General features: G+C 42.0%; 1 protein-coding gene across 1 annotated transcript in view; it reads left to right on the top strand.

The window, feature by feature from the left end:
• Positions 1–3,803: 3,803 nt before the first annotated feature.
• The window catches only part of rasgef1ba (RasGEF domain family, member 1Ba), a 26,745-nt gene continuing 11,390 nt past the window's right edge, over positions 3,804–19,158 (top strand). Inside the window, exons 1-8 of the mRNA XM_017430859.2 lie at positions 3,804–4,085; positions 11,708–11,890; positions 12,273–12,395; positions 12,492–12,629; positions 16,631–16,846; positions 17,312–17,386; positions 18,275–18,370; positions 18,501–18,603. Coding sequence (XP_017286348.1) covers positions 11,714–11,890; positions 12,273–12,395; positions 12,492–12,629; positions 16,631–16,846; positions 17,312–17,386; positions 18,275–18,370; positions 18,501–18,603 — 928 coding nt within the window. The 5' untranslated portion in view covers positions 3,804–4,085; positions 11,708–11,713. The remainder of the gene's footprint in view (positions 4,086–11,707; positions 11,891–12,272; positions 12,396–12,491; positions 12,630–16,630; positions 16,847–17,311; positions 17,387–18,274; positions 18,371–18,500; positions 18,604–19,158) is intronic.

The following is a 19,158-nucleotide window of genomic DNA, read 5'->3' as shown; positions in this document are numbered from 1 at the left end:
CCTGTGTGTGTGAAGGGATTCCTACAATGCTTTCAGGTCTGTTAACCCTCCAGGCTGTAACTGCTTCCACGTCTATTATTACCTGAATAAACAAACAGATCTTTCACCCAGACACTCAGCTCTGAAGGGATGTAGGGGAGCTGCAGACGGCTCTGAACGACACTCATTGGGACGATTTCCTGCTACAAACAAAAGCCAAACAGAAGAGAACTTTAAAGGCAGTATCTCGCTGGGCAGTGGCTCTCATAGCTGGTGACTCAAAATTTTCCATTGCAGTTTCACTGAATTTCAATACTTTGTTCTTGTTGACTCGTGACCGATCTCCAGGAAACATTAGAAAATTTCAGATGTTGATTGGAAAAAAGTTTCACGTTTCCACGGCGTTTCTGTGCTCGTTGAACCCGCTGTGGTTTCCATACCCAGTCACGTTCTGGCGCTAATACGTGCATGTGCGCAGATAGCAGTCTCTCTGCCATTATTACTGTTGTTCATCTACTCATGCGTGTGCAGAACAGCTACTGGCTGCAGCCGTGCGATTTCACACATTGGAGTTTCTTTTGAAATGTAAATGGAAAGGTCTGAAAAGTTCCACTCTGAGACCTGGGTTTAAAAAGTTTCAGCGTCAGAGAATCCGATCACTGTTGTCGTGTAAATGAACGGCCGAAGTGCAGCAGAAATGTTGCAGTTTTGGTTCCTGAGCGCAGGCGCCGGTCGTAAGCAGGGTTGTAAACAAGATCAGTGCAGCAGAATCTGTGAGCAGGTTTGTTTCTACAGATATCCACACAACTGAATGAAACCAAGGACGTACAATCACTGCAGAGATTTTACAAACCTAAGAACTGCTTAAATAAGTTGGTAAGATGAAACATTTTGGTTGCATTTTTGAATGAAGAACGTACTTCCTGTGCATGATTCTTCTTCTTGTTATATTCCTGGCTCATGTTGGTATTTTATCAGTAATAACAACTACTGTTCATAATGAGAACTGCACATCTGACATGCTGGTATAAACGTAAATTTCTCTCTCTTGAAGTCACAGTTTGCAGGAGCCATGAGTTGGATGACAGAATAATCTCATCTTGAGTGTTTGCAACCAGCACGTTTTCCCACAGAGCTCAATTTACTGAGTCCAAAAATACAAGCAAAACAAAACAAGAGCCACAACCGTTCACAGAAACTCCTACTTTTTATGTAAGTTTATGTTAAAGGAAGACACATACTGTCCTACTGCTCCACCTGTTACCTTTTCTTTCCCTTATGGTGGTAATGTTTCACATTCAGGATTGTTAAAATTGTCAGGGTCTGTGTTTTTCTGTTCGTCTTGTGTGGTTTTTGTTCTATCTTTAAGTTTATTTTTATGTTGGGTGATGCCTGCCGCTTCCAGCAGCATCCACAAGATGCCGCCGGTGATGCCACTCCTGAGGAGTGTAGAGTCGCTAATCCTTCTCACCTGCAGCTGATGAAGAGGATGATTACTGGGCTTCTTAAACAGCAGGCAGACGTCTCCTCCCCGCCTGAGTGTTAACTAACCCTGATCGTCCTTGTGCCTCCTGCGTGTGCCGTCTGCCCCAGGAGCTCTGTGAGTCTGTTTCCCCGTCGTCTGTCTGGATCTCCTTGTGTCTCCTCACGACGCTGCTGAACCACCAGTCAGACGCCACAGAACCTACCTGCCGGTGTTCGGATCCGTCTGGAGCTGTTGTCCTCCGGATCAGCCGAGCAGCCGCTCTGTCTCAACTTACCCTACCATCAAAGCCAAGTAAGGATCCCTCCGTTGCTATATTCCGCTCCCGCATCCACATCCGCTAACTCTCCCTCTGTCTACAGTGAGACGACCCCGTCGGCTGATCCAGTTCGTGTTTTCCACCTCCCCTTTCCCCGATCATCCAATAAACATATTAACTGATTCTTGTTCCCCTGAGTCGTGTTCTGCATGTGGGTTAGATTCCTTAAACCCACCATGACAAAAATAGCAAATTGTTTCAAAACCTTTCATCAAAACCAACCATATTCATCACACAGGAAATGTTTTCACACACAGTAGCTTTAACATCTGTTAAACAGAAACATCTGCTCTGTCTGTGTCAATAAAGTCGGCAGACATCCAAAGTGTCATCACCCTTACGACTCCTGATATAATGACTAAAAAAGAACAGATTTCTGTGTGGTCATTTAAGCAAGAGTAAAACCAGATTAGTATTCGTTAATCTGTGCTGATCCCAGATTATGTAATGCCTCTGGATGCTGATAAGATTTAGGATGATTTGGTGTTAATTCACCAGGGCTCGTTATGCTTCATGGAAACCTGGAGGAAGTCGGCCATGTTTTTCCACCTGGACTCCAGTCACGTTTCTTTTGTGCTTAAAATTAACTTTAAAAAAAAAGCACATTTACTTTTATTTGCAAAAGTTTAAAGGTAATAAAGAACTGAACTAAAAAAATCAGTCTCTTTTGTTAGGATATGATAAATACCTTCAGATAAAAAGACAGGAAATAAATAGTTTGCCTGTTTTCTTCTTCTTTGCTCCTAATTTTGTCAGGTTAATAAGAGTTCTGTGTGCACACGAAAAATGGTGATATTCCCAAAATGAGGGTTAGCCAGAGACCACAGAATCAAAAGATTTAATCCAGTTGTCATTTAAATATGATTGTACTGCATGTTTATTTCCTTTAAGCCGTACTTTCTTTTTATCTTAGTCCAATGTTCTGGGCTGTCATTCAGAGCCAAGGTTTTTTATTTCTCCACAGCTTCCTTTTATATTTCGCCTCTTAGAAACGGTTGTCATCCTGTATCATGAGGAGAAACGGTGAATGTTGGTCGGAGGACCAAAATGAGACACGAAACAGGCTGAGCAGTTTGATTCATTTTGTTTTTTTATAATAAATGTTACAATTATTCTTTTAGCGCACACAAAACTAAACGATCTGACCTGAAGAGGACAGAAAACACAACCTAGTGTTTTTATTCTCATTATAGTTTTGTTTATATAAAAGTGTTAGATTGCTGTAGCAATTAAAGGCCTAACATTCATAGAAGGAATGCATATCGCCCGCCGCCTTTCATGACAGTTTTAGACTCTTATTTTGAGAAATGATGGCATTACAGTCAGTTTGGTAAACTCTTTAAAACTGCTCATCTAGCTTTAATCAGTTTTAACGTCGTTGCACTCAGCATTAACATCGTATTCCCACAGAAAATGTAATGGTTTTGTTTTATTTAAATGTTTACTTTTATGTCCTAGTTTCTAAGATAGAAGCTGCAGAGTGATTCTGACCTTTAATATTAATAAAAGTCCAACCAGAAAAATACATAAATATGTTTTAGGAATATAACTTACATGGATTAGATTTGGTTTTGTTCACCCCCTCTCCCTCCCACACACACACACACACACACACACACACACTTTACTTTCATGAGTCACTTTAATAACTCATACTTTAAAAAAACATCCCACAACTAGACAAATAAATGACCAAACTACACACCCAAAGGCAGAAAAACAGGAGAAACCCACAGTTGTCTTTAAATGAATAAGATATTTTTCTGTGGAGTTTCCTCCAGTTTCAGGGCCTGTTTGGAGTTTTCATCTAAAGATTTCTTGTAAATAAACCAAAGAGAACTGAAACTTCAGAGGGAGGATGAGAAAAAGATGCGGAGGGAGAAAACGTCAGCGTGTGGGTGAGGGTGCTGCAGATGGAGAAATGAAATTGAAAGGGGGAGGATGGTGGGAGGGAGGATCTGCTCTCTGATTGGCTGCTGCCTCTCCCTCTCGGTGAAGTCTTGAGGCTGCTCGCGGCTCTTGGAGCTCAGAAACCAAAAGGCTGCGGACTGAGAGCTCGGCTCTGCTGCTCCTGACTCTTTCTGATTCCTGTTGCTGAAGTTAAACTCAGATTGCATCTTTTTTAAATAAGCTATAAACATTTATATTTTATTTCTGCGCGGGTGATGGTGCACTGAGGGACCGGAGCGGCGGCGCACCGGCTCGGTTTATTCTCTAATTAAAAGGGAGAAAGACTCGGCTGTCGAGAAGCTGTTTTTGGGCAAAAGAAAGAAATTTCCCTCCTTCTTGTTCCTGCTTGTTGAGGTGAGTGATGATGATGTTTTTTGTTGTTTTGGAGCGTGTCCAAAGTGCGCGCATGTGGAGGTGGAGGATAGACCGGAGCGCACTTTTATCCACACCTAAAAACGCTCAAAAGAGCCTTTTTAAATCAACGTACCTGATGTTTTATGCTTATTTTTTCATTTGGATTGCACCTGTTGAGGCTGCAGATTGAGTTTTTGCTGATTTTAGGCTGTTTGCTGCAGTGTAGCAGCTGCGCGCTTTGGGGTTTTATTGTGACCCCGTCAACAAATCAGAAAAAAACAACAACTGTATGTGTGATATTTGTGTCTCTTTACCTCCTGCCTAAGAGGATTCCCCCTCCCTGTGCTCCCCTGCAGAACAGAAGGATCAGTGAAGTTAATCTCTGGGTTTTCCTTAATGTGTCGACAGGTTTAATCCGTTTTTTTGGTTATTATTTGTCTGGAGTCTGATCGGCTGAATGTGTACAAATCCTCTGGAAATGCTTGAATGAGTTATTGTTTTAGCTGGCAGCATGGTTGCTTCTGGTAATTGGTCTAATATTTGATGATGTTTCCAGTGTTTCCTGTAAATATCCAACACTTTCTGTTTCCTAAGTGCCACAGTGGGTTGAATTTAGCCCCTTTAACACCACATCTACTTTCTAGTTTGAAACTTAACAATAATAACAATAATAAATCTATATTTTTGTGGCATATTTTAACAGTAAATGTATTCAAAGTGCTTTACAGACAAAATAGAATTTGACTGCAAAAAAGAGCTGCAATCTGACTTAAAAGCAACAAAAGAAGGTTAATCCGTAACAAATACAATAAAAATCAATATTAGTTAAAAGCAAAAGTAAAAAGGGTCTTAAATCTTGTCTTATTTGAAGGATTTTGTCATAAAGACACACTACAGATGGAGTTGAACTACAATTGGGCACCTTTTGGATAAAATCTGGTCGACTTGCAGCAGTTTAGTGAACGTTAGTGTTGAGTCCAAACTCGGGATTGAGTCACGCTTTTTTTAATAAAGCGTCACAACTCAAAGAAGAGTTTACATCCATAAAAAACTGATTCTAATCCCGTCTTCTGTCTGTGAGGTCAGGGTGTGGAATCATGTCTCCAGGGGGGACTGATGAGCCTGTTAGATGACACAATGCTTTATGGAAGCTGTGATTTTTTTATTTTTTTCATGCAACAGCTGCCCCCTCCCAGCTCCAAACACCCTCTTTATTTAACAGCACTCATCGGTGGTGTAAATGCACTCAGTGAGTGTGGAGGAGCTGTCACTGGCTGCATTTGTCAGACTGATGTAATGATGATGATGTTGGACGACTGGGAGACAACAGGATAAAAGTTAACTTATCCACAGTTATGAAGACTGCAGCGTTTTTGCTTTAACCTCCTTAAGTGAAACTGACCACAGACCAGCCCTGAACATGGCTTCTTTTTATTTGCATTGCTTCTTTTTTCCACTGAGGCCTCTTCAACCTTTCTGCTGCCTCTCGCTCTCATTTCCTCGGCTCATGGATGAGTGAGATTCCTCGTGCCTTTCCGTGTTTACGCAGGAGACGAGGGGTGGGGGTTGTTGATGATCCCTCAAAGTGTCTGCTGCACATTCCCCCAACGCCGCTCCACATCTCTCACCTGCATGGCTGCCTGTGTCACGTTACAGATCCTTAATGGATTTCTCAGTCTGCTGCAAGTGTCCATACGGAGTTTATAATCTCTTGTTCTCTGTGTTTATTCTACAAGACTGATTTCCTCTGAAATTTTTTTTTTAGCAGCCTCTGAACTGCCAATGGCAGCTCCTGATGAGCTGTCATTAACCGAAGAGCCCAGACTCTCATCACTGCAGCCCAGCTACGTTGAAACGTTACACTCGGCTGAATCCACCAAAAACTGTGCAGAATCTGAGTGTAAATATATACTAATACATCAGAATCGTTGGATTTCTCCGTCTTAAACAGCTCCTCTGTGGACGTCACCATTGTTGACGTGTTTCTGTTCCAAAATGACCCTAAAATAAAAAAGGGAACATATTTTGGCATTTCTACAACCTTTTATTGACTAAAACAAATAAACTTCCTTCTCAAGCTGCATTCAGGACTGCTCAAAGTGATACCAAACAGTTCTCTGATCCATGTCTGAGTTGCTTATTGAGTCAGTCTGCTCATTAGAGAAACTCACAAATACATCTGTTGAGCATGGTGCCTGAAAAGAAAACACAAAACACTTGGATTTTATTATCTCAATTTGAAAAAAAAAAACAATAATCTGGGATGGAAATTCTCACTTGCTTTCTTAAACTCTAAGAGAAGATGCAGAATTCTTTGTTTTCGTATCCTGTTTAAGTCCAAACCAGACTTCTTCAACACATTGTGGCAGATGGCTACACACACAACCAGACGGGCTATAATTAAACCCATCCAACCTAACCACAACCCCCCCTTCTTTTGGTGAGGCGAGCTGCAGCATTTTGTTTGTTTACCTTCAGCTGCCAGCCTTTGGCTGCGCTGAACCAGCAGCAAAGTGTTTGGACTCGACATATGGTCCCTCCGCCCTCCTCACCCTGGCCCGACACCTGGAAGCCAAATGTAAATCACCGTGTTGCCACTTGTAAGTGTACGGAGTTTTGTTTTTGTGGGGGCATCACTGCAAAGAGGCTGCAGGTGCTGTATTTGGAGCGAAGAAGAACAGAGGAGATGATTCTGCAGCAAAACTCTCCATTTATGAGTTAAAAACTAAAAGAAAAGGCATCTGAAAGTCACTGCTTTGTCTTCCTATTGTCTTAAACTGCCAGTAGGCAGAGATCAAATGTCTGATCTTATGATGTCCAATATCTTCTCTTTTTTTTTTTTGAAACAGCTTTTATCTTCAAAGAAACCCACCTGTCCCTGATGGCTTCAGGTAAAACTTCTGTTCAAAGGCATCAGAACAGGGGAGTGATGTAACAATAATAAGGTTTCAATACAAGTTGTGGGAATATTAGTTTTTATAAAAGTTCATAAGAGTTGATTTAAGGTCAGGAATGCATATCACTCGCCACCTTTTATCCCAGAATTTTAGACTAAGAAAAACAACAGAATCACCTTGAAAATAACAATGTCTTGCGTGATTTTGCATTATTTGTTAGCGCTTAAAGTATGATGTGAGCTACTCTCAGCCACCAGAACTGGCTGTGGCAGCCATCTTGAACTGTGTTGAGCCTAAAATCTGTTGTCGGTGTACACACAGTGATTCATTTCTGACAGTTTCATTAAAATCTGTTCAGTGGTTCATGAGATATTTTGCTAACAGACAGAGTTGATTCCAATAGGACATGACAATCAGTTAGTGCTCAGAGTACAAGTTGGTGATCGGTCTCAGCAACCACCACACCAGATTTTAGCTCAATGTCTGTGCTGCGTTGTGGCGGCCATTTTGATTTGGACTGACTCCAAATGTTAATCAGTTGTAAATGTATTCCAATAATTTTTACAGCATTTTAAAAAAAGTAAGTAAGTATGTAAAAATTTATTTGTATAGCACATTTCAGCAGCAAGGCATTCAAAGTGCTTTACATAATAAAAACATCAGTAAAATTACATTACAATCATCAAAAACATCATTACAATCATCCAATCCAAAAGAAATCATCGAGCAGATACACTTGGTAATCATAGGGAGATGGTCAATATGCAATAAGATATTTTGTTCAGAGCAGCTTTAAACAGGTGAGTTTTCAGCCTCGATTTAAAGGAATTTAGTGTTTCGGCTGTTTTGCAGTTTTCCGGGAGTAAAAAAAAAGCATAAAGTACCATTTTGGATTGACATACATCTAGACCAGGGGTGTCAAACTGCAGGCCTCAAGGCTCTGCTATCCTGGGAGTTTTAGGTTTTTCTGCTCCAACACACCTGATTCAAATGGTTTAATTACCTCCTCACCAAATCATCAAATTCTCCAGGAGCACGGCAACAAGTCATCCATTTAAAGCAGGTGTTTTAAAGCAAGATCACGTCTAAAACATGCAGGAGATCGGCCCCCGAGGAACGGAGTTTGACACCCCTGCTCCAAACCTTCCTGCGGTGACTTCTGTTATTAGTTCAGCTGTGAAACACTCGGGGTCTCTGTGTGCCTTGACCCCTCCCCACACCTGCAGGGCTTTGGAAAGCACAGATCAGAGATCAGAGACTTGTTGTTAGGATCCCAGCTGGGAAAAGTGAAAGAGTCGCGTTCTCAGCGCTCCATCACCTGCTACTGCTCCGTTGGACTGACCCCAGGTTTCAGGCAACGAGGCATCTGTGATTGGTGGAAAGCAAACCCTCAGTGGCGTAAACGGAGATCTAAAAGCAGTTGACTTTTTAAGAGGACATCTCCATGTGACTCGTGATCTTGCTGTCTCTTAAGAGAAATGGCACATGGCACGGCAGATGCTGGGGCCGCTCTGCTCTGACTCCACACCATTCTCATGGAAATGGCCGCGGCTGTCTGGCTGAATAATCGTGATAGTTTGTGTGTGTGTGCGCACGTGCCTGAATGAGGAGGGCTGTGTGGCTCGCCTCGTGTCGACGGAGGCTTCATGTGAACTTAAAGTGGTCACGATTAAACAAGGAATGTTTTGTGTATCTCTGAAAACAAACAGAACGCTGTCTATTTGTAGAGTTGTGTTGTAAGGCTGGGTGACTCGACAAATATATCATCCACCGGCAGTTGGAGTCCATCAGGTGACACATTTTTCATTTTTATTTTAGCTAGTTTAACTTCTCCTTTTAAGAGTTTTGACCTGCGAGTGATCGTCCTGATCGTGTGCTGAGCCACTGTTGGACCGAGCTGTCATCTCATTGCTCAGTTTTATGTGCATAATTTAGGCCTACTTCGTCAAATTAGAAATTAGAAACAATTTAAGTGAAGAGTTAATCTTATCATAATAAAAAATGACAAGATACAGTTGAGTGTCTGCTGCTCGTCAGTAAAATAAATGATTTAGATTCATAAATCATAATCCTGCAGGTTGCAGCTTTCAGAAATATCATGTGCTTTAACCACATGTGATTAAAAAGTCTTACAACCCATATTGAAAAAGAAAAAGTTTGACGATAGCTGCGTGGCTAAATCGTCAGTTGTCAGCTGTCGGTTGAAAAATTTCTGCCAGTCATCCAACTTTACTGTGTTGGACCTCAACAGGCGATGAAACAGTTAATTCTCTGTGATTTGATCAGCTGGTGTTTACCACCCTTTTTCTTTTTTTTTTCTTTCCTGCATCACCGGACAAAGAAAGCCTGAATTTATGTGAGCTATTTGTCTCACTGTGTGGGCAGGTGCACTTTATTCCTCTTGGCATCTCTGAATCAATCGCTGGCAGCTCTGCACTGCGTCGGCCGTAAAGGCTTTCACACTTGGCTGGCAGCCACGGGGCAGCAGCATATTGTCAAGGAGGTGTGCGAGTGTGCGGAGCCGTGCGTGGGTTGAATATGTTGGACCTCGTGCCACCCCCCTCCCGTCACCACGATCAGGGTGGAAGGTCCTTTGTGTTCTCAGTGTTTAGTCCACCTGGCAGGAGACAGAGCTCAGCAGAGGGGAGGACGATGGTAGAATGGCAGAGCAAAAGGTCCAGCTTCAGTTTTAAGGTGCATCCCATTTTCTGCTATTACCTTTAGGTATTAGTGTCTTTTTGGCCCTTAGTTTAAAGTCACAAAGGGTAGTAGTTGAACTATTCCCCTACAGAATGAGAAAGCCCTTCAAGAAATCAATAGGTCATAAGTTGTTGCTAAATTCTTCTATGTGAACACATTCCTCTGGACTGTAAATATGTTCAGTGTTCCCCTGAAAAATCCGTGTTTGAAGGGCCAGATAGTCCCACTACTTCACCCTAACTTGATCGCATCTAATAAAGGATTAAGATGCCCCCAGCCCTTAATGTGCTTCCACAAAACTTAGGAGGCCTCCAATCCTGGTCCTGGAGGGCCACCATCCTGCAGGTTTTCCTTGTTTCTCTGCTCCAACACACCTGATTCAGTGGTTAAATCACCTCTTCATGTTCTGCAGAAGCCTGTTAATCACCCATTGATTCAAATCAGGTGTGTTGGAGCAGAGAAACAAGTAAAACCTGCAGGATGGTGGCCCTGAGGACCAGGATTGGACACCCCTGGCCTAAGTAGTAAGAACGAGATGTTGGAGGAGATGAAGCCTTAGATTTGGGTCTGTGGAGTTTAAGAAATTAAAAGCTCAAAAAGACAAAAATGCATCTTTAGACACTTGATCGGACCTTTTTCTTAAAGCTCATTATTATTATTCTGCAAGTGATAGTTTCATCATTTCAGTTATTTTATAAAAAAGATCAACTATCTGAATGCACACAGCCACAGATTTTAGAACGTAAATAAAAAAGTTGTAATAAAATTGATCAGGTGTGGAGGTTTTTTAATGCAAATTTGAAACTTTTAGAAAAGAAAGCCAATGGTAATGGTTTAAAGGAGAAATATTGTATTTTCACAACATATACCCTCCCCCTGCTGTAACATCACTAATCAATATTCGCTCCTGAAATGTGTCTGACTTACAGTTTATATTTAGTAATATTTCAGGAAGAAAAGAAAAGGAAACTAGCTTCAAGTTTGCTAGACAGCTTGATTTGAATTATATATATATTTAGGTATTACATTTTCTTTTTTTTGTGTGCACACATCCAGAGGCATCACATCCACGTACCTTTGACACATTTTTAAATTTACTGCCAAAGCCATGCTCGTTTGGAACATGTAGGTCAATGTGTGAATTTTACATCAGAAGGCACAGCCGCTCTTCCACTTGTCACTTTGTTCTCTTCCTACACACACACACACACACACAGTCCTGCTCGCTCCGAGTCACACACACACACACACACAGTCCTGCTCGCTCCGAGTCACACACACACACACACACACACAGGAAGCGAACAGACAGTGTGATAACACCGTATGATTTCAGGGTGAAACAACAGTCATGATTTCCTGCAGGGCAACAGTTTGGCCCAGAATCTCTCACAAGCTCCTCACTTTTTTTTTTTTTGCATTTAACCTTTGTTTACTTTCACTTCATTTAATTTCAATCTGTGAGTCACAAGACACTTTAAATATATTATTTTACTTGTTGATTTGTAGGAAAGGTAAAGCTTCAAACTTTGTCTTCTTATTAAAGGTTGTGTATACATTTTGCATCAAACTGGTTGCAAATATCTATTTACATAATTATGTGTTGGATTTCCAAGAGAACAATGTTTCTGAAAGAACTGAAAAGATCTCAATGTTTTTCTATGAAGACAATATTTAAATATAAAGTTAAATATTTAGAAAAGTATGAACGTCATAAAAACTATAAGTCATAAGAGCCGTCTCTTAAATGAGCAGAACATTCTGACATAGTCTGCATAAGTAGTTGCAAAGAAATGTAAAGAAAAATGAAAAACAGAAAAACGATGTTGTGGATGCTGAATCGACATTCACTCAATAAATAAAACTAAAAAATGTGCATGGGAGGAAATGGGCGTCGACTCCGTTCTAAAGAAAACATTTTGCCGTCTGTTTTGTGGCTGGGAGATATTTTGGATTTGCTTCTTCATTCTGCGTCAGCGTCTTCAGTTGAGAAGACGTTTCTTACGTTTGTCTGCTCCTTCTCAGGACAACATGCCGCAGACACCACCTTTCAAGGGGCAGCTGAACTCTGGCGGCTACAACAACAACTTGTACCAGACCAATGAGGAGGCCTACAGTGACCTTTATTACCAGGACAACAACCTGGTGTCCGGATCCCTGGAGGCCTTCATTCACCACTTGGTTCCTACGGTAGACTATTATCCAGATGTGAGTGCCACAGGTTTTTTTTTTTTTTTGTACAGCTTTGCTTTTTTTTGTTTTTAAATCCATTGTGGCTTCTTTTTTCTTTGCACTTGGATCAAAGTTGGAAGGTTGAAACTTTTTCTTTTTGTTCTGCGTGAGGAGCTCTGCTGCAACGAGACACCGTTTGGTGCCAAAATTGCTTTCATTTTCTGCTTTTGATTTTTCTCCCATGCATTGCGTTACCACCAGGGACAGAAAGCTTTAAGTCCCCCTGCTTTCTTGTTGCTGTCATATTTCGGTTTTTCATGTACCGTTACCCCTGTGAGTTTAGATTTTTTTACTTGGTTTTAAACTTAAATGCCTTTTATATTGTCTCATACTCTTTTTACTATTTCTGTCTGTGCAGAGGACGTACATCTTTACCTTCCTGCTCAGTTCTCGCCTCTTCATCCACCCGTATGAGCTGATGTCCAAAGTGTGTCAGCTGTGCATGGAGCAACAGAGACTTAGTGATCCTCAAGCTGACAAGGTACGCCGGATTCAGACACCGGCTCTACAAAGTTACTCCTCAGCTCTTATGGCCTCTTTTACTGTTTGCTCAGTTCCTGTTTTTCTGTGTTTTCAGCTGAGGCTCAAAAAGATCACCCCGAAGATTCTCCAGCTGCTCACAGAGTGGACAGAAACCTTCCCGTACGACTTTAGGGATGAGAGGATGATGCGCAGCCTGAAGGAGCTGACTCACCGGCTCGCCAGTGGAGATGAGGTCAGCCCACGCACTTTTTTTTTTATTGACAGTAACAAAACCTCTCTGGTTTTTAGATAATAATATTTAGTGAAGGTGCAAACCCAGGTGGTCCGGTCCTGCTGTGCATGAGCAGCAAAGCTTCAGGCACTGCAGATTTTTTGCAGGCAGCAGAGATGGGAAGCAAAGCGGGGTATAAGTGGCAACAAAGCAGTTTTTGAGGCTGGCTGGGTTGAGAGAAAAGCCCCATTGTTCACAGGCTAGGTGGGCTTTTTGTCCTGCCTGGAGTGCTCCTTCCTAAGCAACATTTGGATTGTTCCACTGCAGAAGAGCTGAATGTCCCCGGCTTAGTTAGCGGAGGCTAACTAAGCCGGGGAATAAATGGTCTTTTAGGGCAGTCGACTTATTTTTGTCTTTTGTTATCTTCATGAAACATGCTGTTTCATCACTTTTAGATGTTTGAATTCAGAAAGTTGTTTTTGACAAGCACTGACTTTGAGGCATTGTTTGAAAGGAAATGCTGACATAAGCTTGATCAAATTAAAACCGAAAGTACACGTGTTTACTGTAAGAGAATATTTAATCATTTTGGCAGTTAAATTAAAATATATCTTTGAGGAATGAGATTAGGATTAATCTTCTAGGGTAATTCTTAGAGGGGGGGCATCAATGCATTTTCCTGCTGCAGTGTTTGGTTAATTTTACTCTGTTGACTATAGAGACCATGCCGTGACATCATCAAGACTGTTTATTCTGCCATGACGGACAACAATTTTCCTCTGAGTGCTTCATTTCCATGAACCACCTGGCAAATCTTTAGGTTTCATTTTACGTGTTCCTTCATCAGGATGGGTTCTTGTTCGAGAAAGCTTTGTTGATGCTTTTGTTAATGGTGCTTACTGAACTGTGTGCCCAAGATAATGATGTGCCTTTTTTTGGGTTGGGGGCAGGGTGGCTGTAAACTGATAAGACAGCAGGTACTCAGGACCAGACCTTCATGGATAAACATCTGTTTTTTTTTTCCAACTGAAACCTTCACAATTCAAGACCAGGAAAACCCCAACCCCCAAACCTTTGTTTTTTTCTAAATCAGGCTTTCTATCAATAAAAGAAGCAAAAGTATTGATTCTAATTTAACGTAGAAATCGATAGTTTCTCACCTGACCCTTCTGCTCTCCCAGTAACCCTTGGAGACGTTTCCCGTACGGCTGAAGCACATGTCCACACTCGCTCGGTCACGCTCACAGACACAGACGCCGTGTTTCGATGGTCACACAAACATCTTCTGATTTCACAGCAGACTGACTGTGGCTGGCATCGGTAGCTCCTCTCCAGAGATGTTTTGATAGGTGAAACAGAGTCCTCCCTTTCTAAAACAGAAAGTCATTTTCCACCAGATTCCACAGTACTTTCCCATGAGGCGATTTCATGCTTGGTCCCAACGATAAAGAGAAGTGCTGTTAGATAACATCGAAGCTCTGCTCATTACTTCTATGAAATGTTTTTTTTTGTCTCAACTAAAATGAAAATGAAACACTCTTCATGAAAGCAGGATTCCCTGATTGCGTCCTTATCACCTGCTGCCTGTCGTGTCAAATTTAAACCAAAGTCTGACATCATCAAATAGCCCTTATAGCACATGATCGTGATGACTCTCAGCAACTACCACGCCACGTTTGAGCTCAGTATCTGTAAAATTTACTGAGTTATCGCCGTTTGGGTGTTTGCTAATAATGAGCTGCTTTGGTGACCATCTTGAATCAGGTTGACTCTAAAACTTAGAGATAGTAGTAGATTTATATTCAATGATTACTTTCTGAGTTTAATTAAAATCTATCCAGTGGGTCATGAGATATTTTGCTAACAGACAGACAAATGAACACACACAGATACAGGCAATTATGTGATTGCCTTCTTTTCACTGCAGTGGGCAATAAAAACTACCAATTTTCCTAAATATTACCTCCACCAAAGAAGTTTTTAATAGTTTGTGTGTTTGGTGATAAACATTGATAAAACCTAAAAAAAAAATGGTATCTTGACCTGAGTATTGAAGCACCAGAGGACACTTCTTTAACATTTATGGAAGCCGTAACGTATCTGTTTCTCACGGATTCTTCAGATTATTTTCTGGAAATGAAAACACGACAGCCAGGTCTGGCGACCAGAGTTAGAGGCTGATTCCTCGGAGCCGCAGCTCTCTCTGAAAACAGACTCGAGTCCAGAATAGATGCTCTGAACATCTCCTCAACGTTGAGTCCAAACCACACGCTGAACAGTCCCGGACCTTGATCTCTGTAGTAAGACTGTCATTATGGATGTGGTTGGATATATAAGGAAGCAGCAGCTGAGAAGTAAACTGGCAACTTCAAATTATCAGATGATGCAATCAAAAAGTGATGTATTTTGACCTGTTTTTGGACGTTTTCCTCGGCTCTTTTTCTGCCATCCAAACCATCAGTCTAATCTACCTGGAGTTGCATTTCCTCTTGCGTCCACGTCCTGTGAGGTATCAACAAATTGATCTGAGTTTGTAGGAAATGTAGGTCATGGAGAGCATACCGGGGGCAACATACAGTGTGAAGGGGGGCCTAAGTTTTAACTTTATTTTCATTTTATAGTAAAGAGGTTCTTTTCTTTAGTATTTAAACAATACCCAATAATAAGGGTTATTATTAATAAGGGTTATGTCACTCAATCAGGAACTTCTCCTGAGTAAAAATTATTATTAGACTCTCATTTATACTAAAGGTTTATAAATTTCTGTATTGTGGCTTGGCAACACAGGCCTGTTTGTTGCTAAAATAATCTTGCCTAATGCATCTTTTACTATCTGTTCATTAGTGCCGGATGACTAAATAGCTGAAAAACAGTTTGTCTTTTTGGCTGGGTCAGTTGGTGATGCACAGAAAACGACAGCAGTCGGCCAAAAATAACAGAACCTCCTCTGTTACGATGACAAAACCCCAACTACGCACTCGGCAGCGGTGACTTGCACTGAGCAGTCATCCACCACCTTCGGACCGCTGCCAGGGTTGATTGTTTTGGGGCCGGCGGACCCCTGCTGGGGCCGCCTCATGCGTAACACAGATAGTTGTGACGCCTTCTGTTCAGAACCGACAGGCCATGTTGTCTCAGAGGTCTGTTACTATATTTATCCGACCCCAGCATGTCCCGTGTTTGTGGTGGGGACAGAAGCAGCAGATGGTTGTCTCTGAAGTGGCAACTGGAGGGATTTTTACTGCAGGCGAGCTTCACTGTTGTCCAACTCTGCAGGGGTACGATCAACCATTAGCTGAATTTATATATTCATTAGGTAAACACACAGTTTGTTTTAGTTATTTTCTCTGTTGCAAAAGGTCTATTATGTTGAGAATTTATGAATGAATAATAGTAATAATAATAATAATAAGAGGAACTGTTATGCTATAGCTGGAGTCGAAGAGCAATAGAAGAGCCATGATAATCTGGCATTTTATCCTTAAAAGCCTGTTACTGTTTTACACACCCAGGCCCAATATTTGGTATATTTCCAGTTTTCCTCCCTCCCACCATATTGGGCTGAGTCTTGCTTGCAGAATCCAAGTTCTGAAAGCTGAATAGACAAAATGTCCAGCAGAGAAAAATAAAGAAAAACAGCCCCAGATACCCTAGATTGTGTTTATCAGTGTTTTCGTCACACATAAAATCAAACACACATGTACTTCTTTCATTTGTAGAAAATCTTATGCAACTTCTGGACTGAACTGTGTCAGTAAGAGAACAATTATCCAACTTTGGTCTGTTTTAAGTCACAGGAAGTGTTCAGAACAGGGTGACCTCTTGACCCTAAAACCCCTCAGCTCTGTTCCTGTTGAGCGTGAGAAGTCTTGAAGCTCTTAACTTGCGTAACGTTGCTGATGACAGCCCTGCAGGAAAGAAAAACAACAGAAAAAGAGGCCTGTGTGAAAAACAGAATGTAACATACTGGATGTAAAGTTGTTCATTATCTTTGCTCTTTTCCTCATGTCTCTATCCATCAGGTGTACAAGAAGGCGGTGGGTCAGATGAGCCAGGGTCTGATCAGGAGGTTGACGGTTCTCAGCCAGTACGAAGAGGCACTGGTGAAGATTAACGCCACGGCAGCCGAGCGACTCACAGCTCTGAAGGCGAAACCTCAGGCAGCGATACAGAGAGACTTACTGTCCATCTGCAACGACCCGTTTACTGTCGCCCAGCAGCTCACACACATAGAGCTGGTGAGAACACAGCACATATTTTTATTTTGACCATCTAGCCACCAAAATAACTTAACTAATTAACTTTTAACTCATTGCATTAGATAAATCAAGTGTTTTAACTCATCGGGTAAGAGAAAATGATGTATCAGGAGCCTTCCTGATGCCTCATATTCTCATCTGCATTTAATCCAAACCCAGTAGAACCAAATCGATACCGTATGAGGAAAAGAGGGCAGATCTGACATTTATGATGGATTAGAAATCCAAAGTGTGGTCCAGGAGAACCGAACGCTGCAGCTCCTCCTTCGTCCCACAGACCACAGCCTTGATTTTAAACTGCAGGTGCATATTCGTTACAAGCCGGTTAACAAATCAATCAAGGGGCAAGAGTTTTAAGATTTCACTGTAGAATATATATTTAGGAAAAAGTGGTAAAAAGTGTGTTCAGAGGCACAAACCAAAGATGATTTATTTGCTTTTCAGGAGAGGCTGAGTTACATTGGACCTGAAGAATTTGTCCAAGCCTTCGTCCATAAAGACCCTCTGGACAATGATAAGGTAATGTCTGCATGCTTTTCTAAAAATAAATTAGCAGATATAAAAATACACAGTGATTATGCAACCTTTCTTGTTTTTTTTTCTCCGGCTGAACTCCTCTCAACACATCTGATTTGCCCGAGCTTAGCTTCCCTCCCAGACGGATGTTGAGTTTACACAACACAGCGGCTGGCTGCTGCTGCACAGGTCAGAGTGAGGGCAGGTGGTTTCCAGACAGCAGCAGCAGCAGACTAAATATCCGCTGCTCGCACACGCTCAGACACACCTAACTGACAATTTCCTCAAATCATCCCAGAGTCTGGATTAGACGACCATGTGTGCACCTCATCTCTTAGCAACCGCTGCTGCAAAGGGTCCGTGTTGGGAAAGCAGGAGGCGTGTTTCGGGCAGCCGATTCTTCTATCTGGTGTTCGGCTGCTAAGCAACAGACCTTTTTTGGAAGCAAAATGATGAGGGGGGGGCTACGGCTTGCCTTTGTGCCTTAGGCTAGCTTGCCTAGTACCCCCAATGAGCCACTTCAAAAGCAGGAATTACTTTGTGTGTGTGTTTGCGTATTGAAATGTGTCCAGTGGCGGGAGACTCTCCATGGGTGCGAGTGGCGTAAGGTCAAAGGAATGTGTGGAATGAGATCAAGAGGAGCCCACACAAAGGAACCAGCATAAATAATGTGAACACGGTGGCCATCATTGTGCTTCCGAAGGCAGAGTGAAGCTGAGCGTAGTCGGGGCGCCTACGTTCACTTAGCCAAGAGTTTATTCAGTTTGTTCAGTGGTGCATCGACGGAGAGGGAGGGGAAAAAGCAAATATCAGCTTTATTTTTCCCGTTCGGCACAAGTTTCGCTAAGCAATTAACCGCAATGCTAATAGAAAGTGTTGTTGTTGTTGCAGAACTGCTTCAGTGATCACAAGAAGGCCAGTAACCTGGAGGCGTACGTTGACTGGTTCAACAGACTCAGTTATCTGGTGGCTACAGAGATCTGCATGGTGAGTTTTTCCTTCCCTCACACGATAAACCGCACAGCTCATGGTAGCAGAGACTCAAGCACCTTAATATTAAACACATTAATAAGACATAGATCTGATTTTGTGAGTAATGACCTCCATTTTTGAACAGCCCGTGAAGAAGAAGCACCGAGCTCGAGTCATGGAGTTCTTCATTGATGTGGCGCGTGAATGCTTCAACATCGGCAACTTTAACTCCCTCATGGCCATCATATGTGAGTTGTTTTGGTGTTTCCTTCCCTCTGAGATAACATTTATTTTATCTTTATTTAAGTGGTTAAATAGAAGGGATCTGGATTTCTTGAAGATGTTTAACCTCTCATCCAAAAGACTTCAGTTCTGCTCCTGAATTGGGAGTTTCAGGCTTATAAGTCATTGTAATTCATTGAAGTTGACAACCTAGCAAAAGTCACAAGACTGTAGATCTTCGTGAGACTTCATCATGAATACTGTTCACGGTCCAGTCAGATAGGACCTTTAGGTTTAGGTTAGGTCAGTTTGATCAGTCACTAGTGGTCCTTCCCACTGTGACAACTCTAAATGACCTATAAAAGACCCTGCAAAAGCAGTTCCTGCTTTGAAGACATAAAAAGAAGACAAGCTGAAGCTCCTCGAGCGATGCAGAGACCTCGCTGGGGGCCCCGGGGACCCCGGGGACAGCTCCATGAGGGTTTCCATCTGTGTTTGGAGTGAAGTGGATCTGGTCACTCTCACAGGCCTGAGGGCTGATGGAGAGTCGTGGATCTTTGTGTCCAGAGCAAACGGGGGGG

This window comes from Kryptolebias marmoratus, linkage group LG1, assembly GCF_001649575.2.
Source record: "Kryptolebias marmoratus isolate JLee-2015 linkage group LG1, ASM164957v2, whole genome shotgun sequence".
In the NCBI taxonomy this organism is placed as follows: domain Eukaryota; kingdom Metazoa; phylum Chordata; class Actinopteri; order Cyprinodontiformes; family Rivulidae; genus Kryptolebias; species Kryptolebias marmoratus.
The sequence above is the reverse complement of the archived record's forward strand: the minus strand, read 5'-3'. Positions and strand labels throughout refer to the sequence as shown.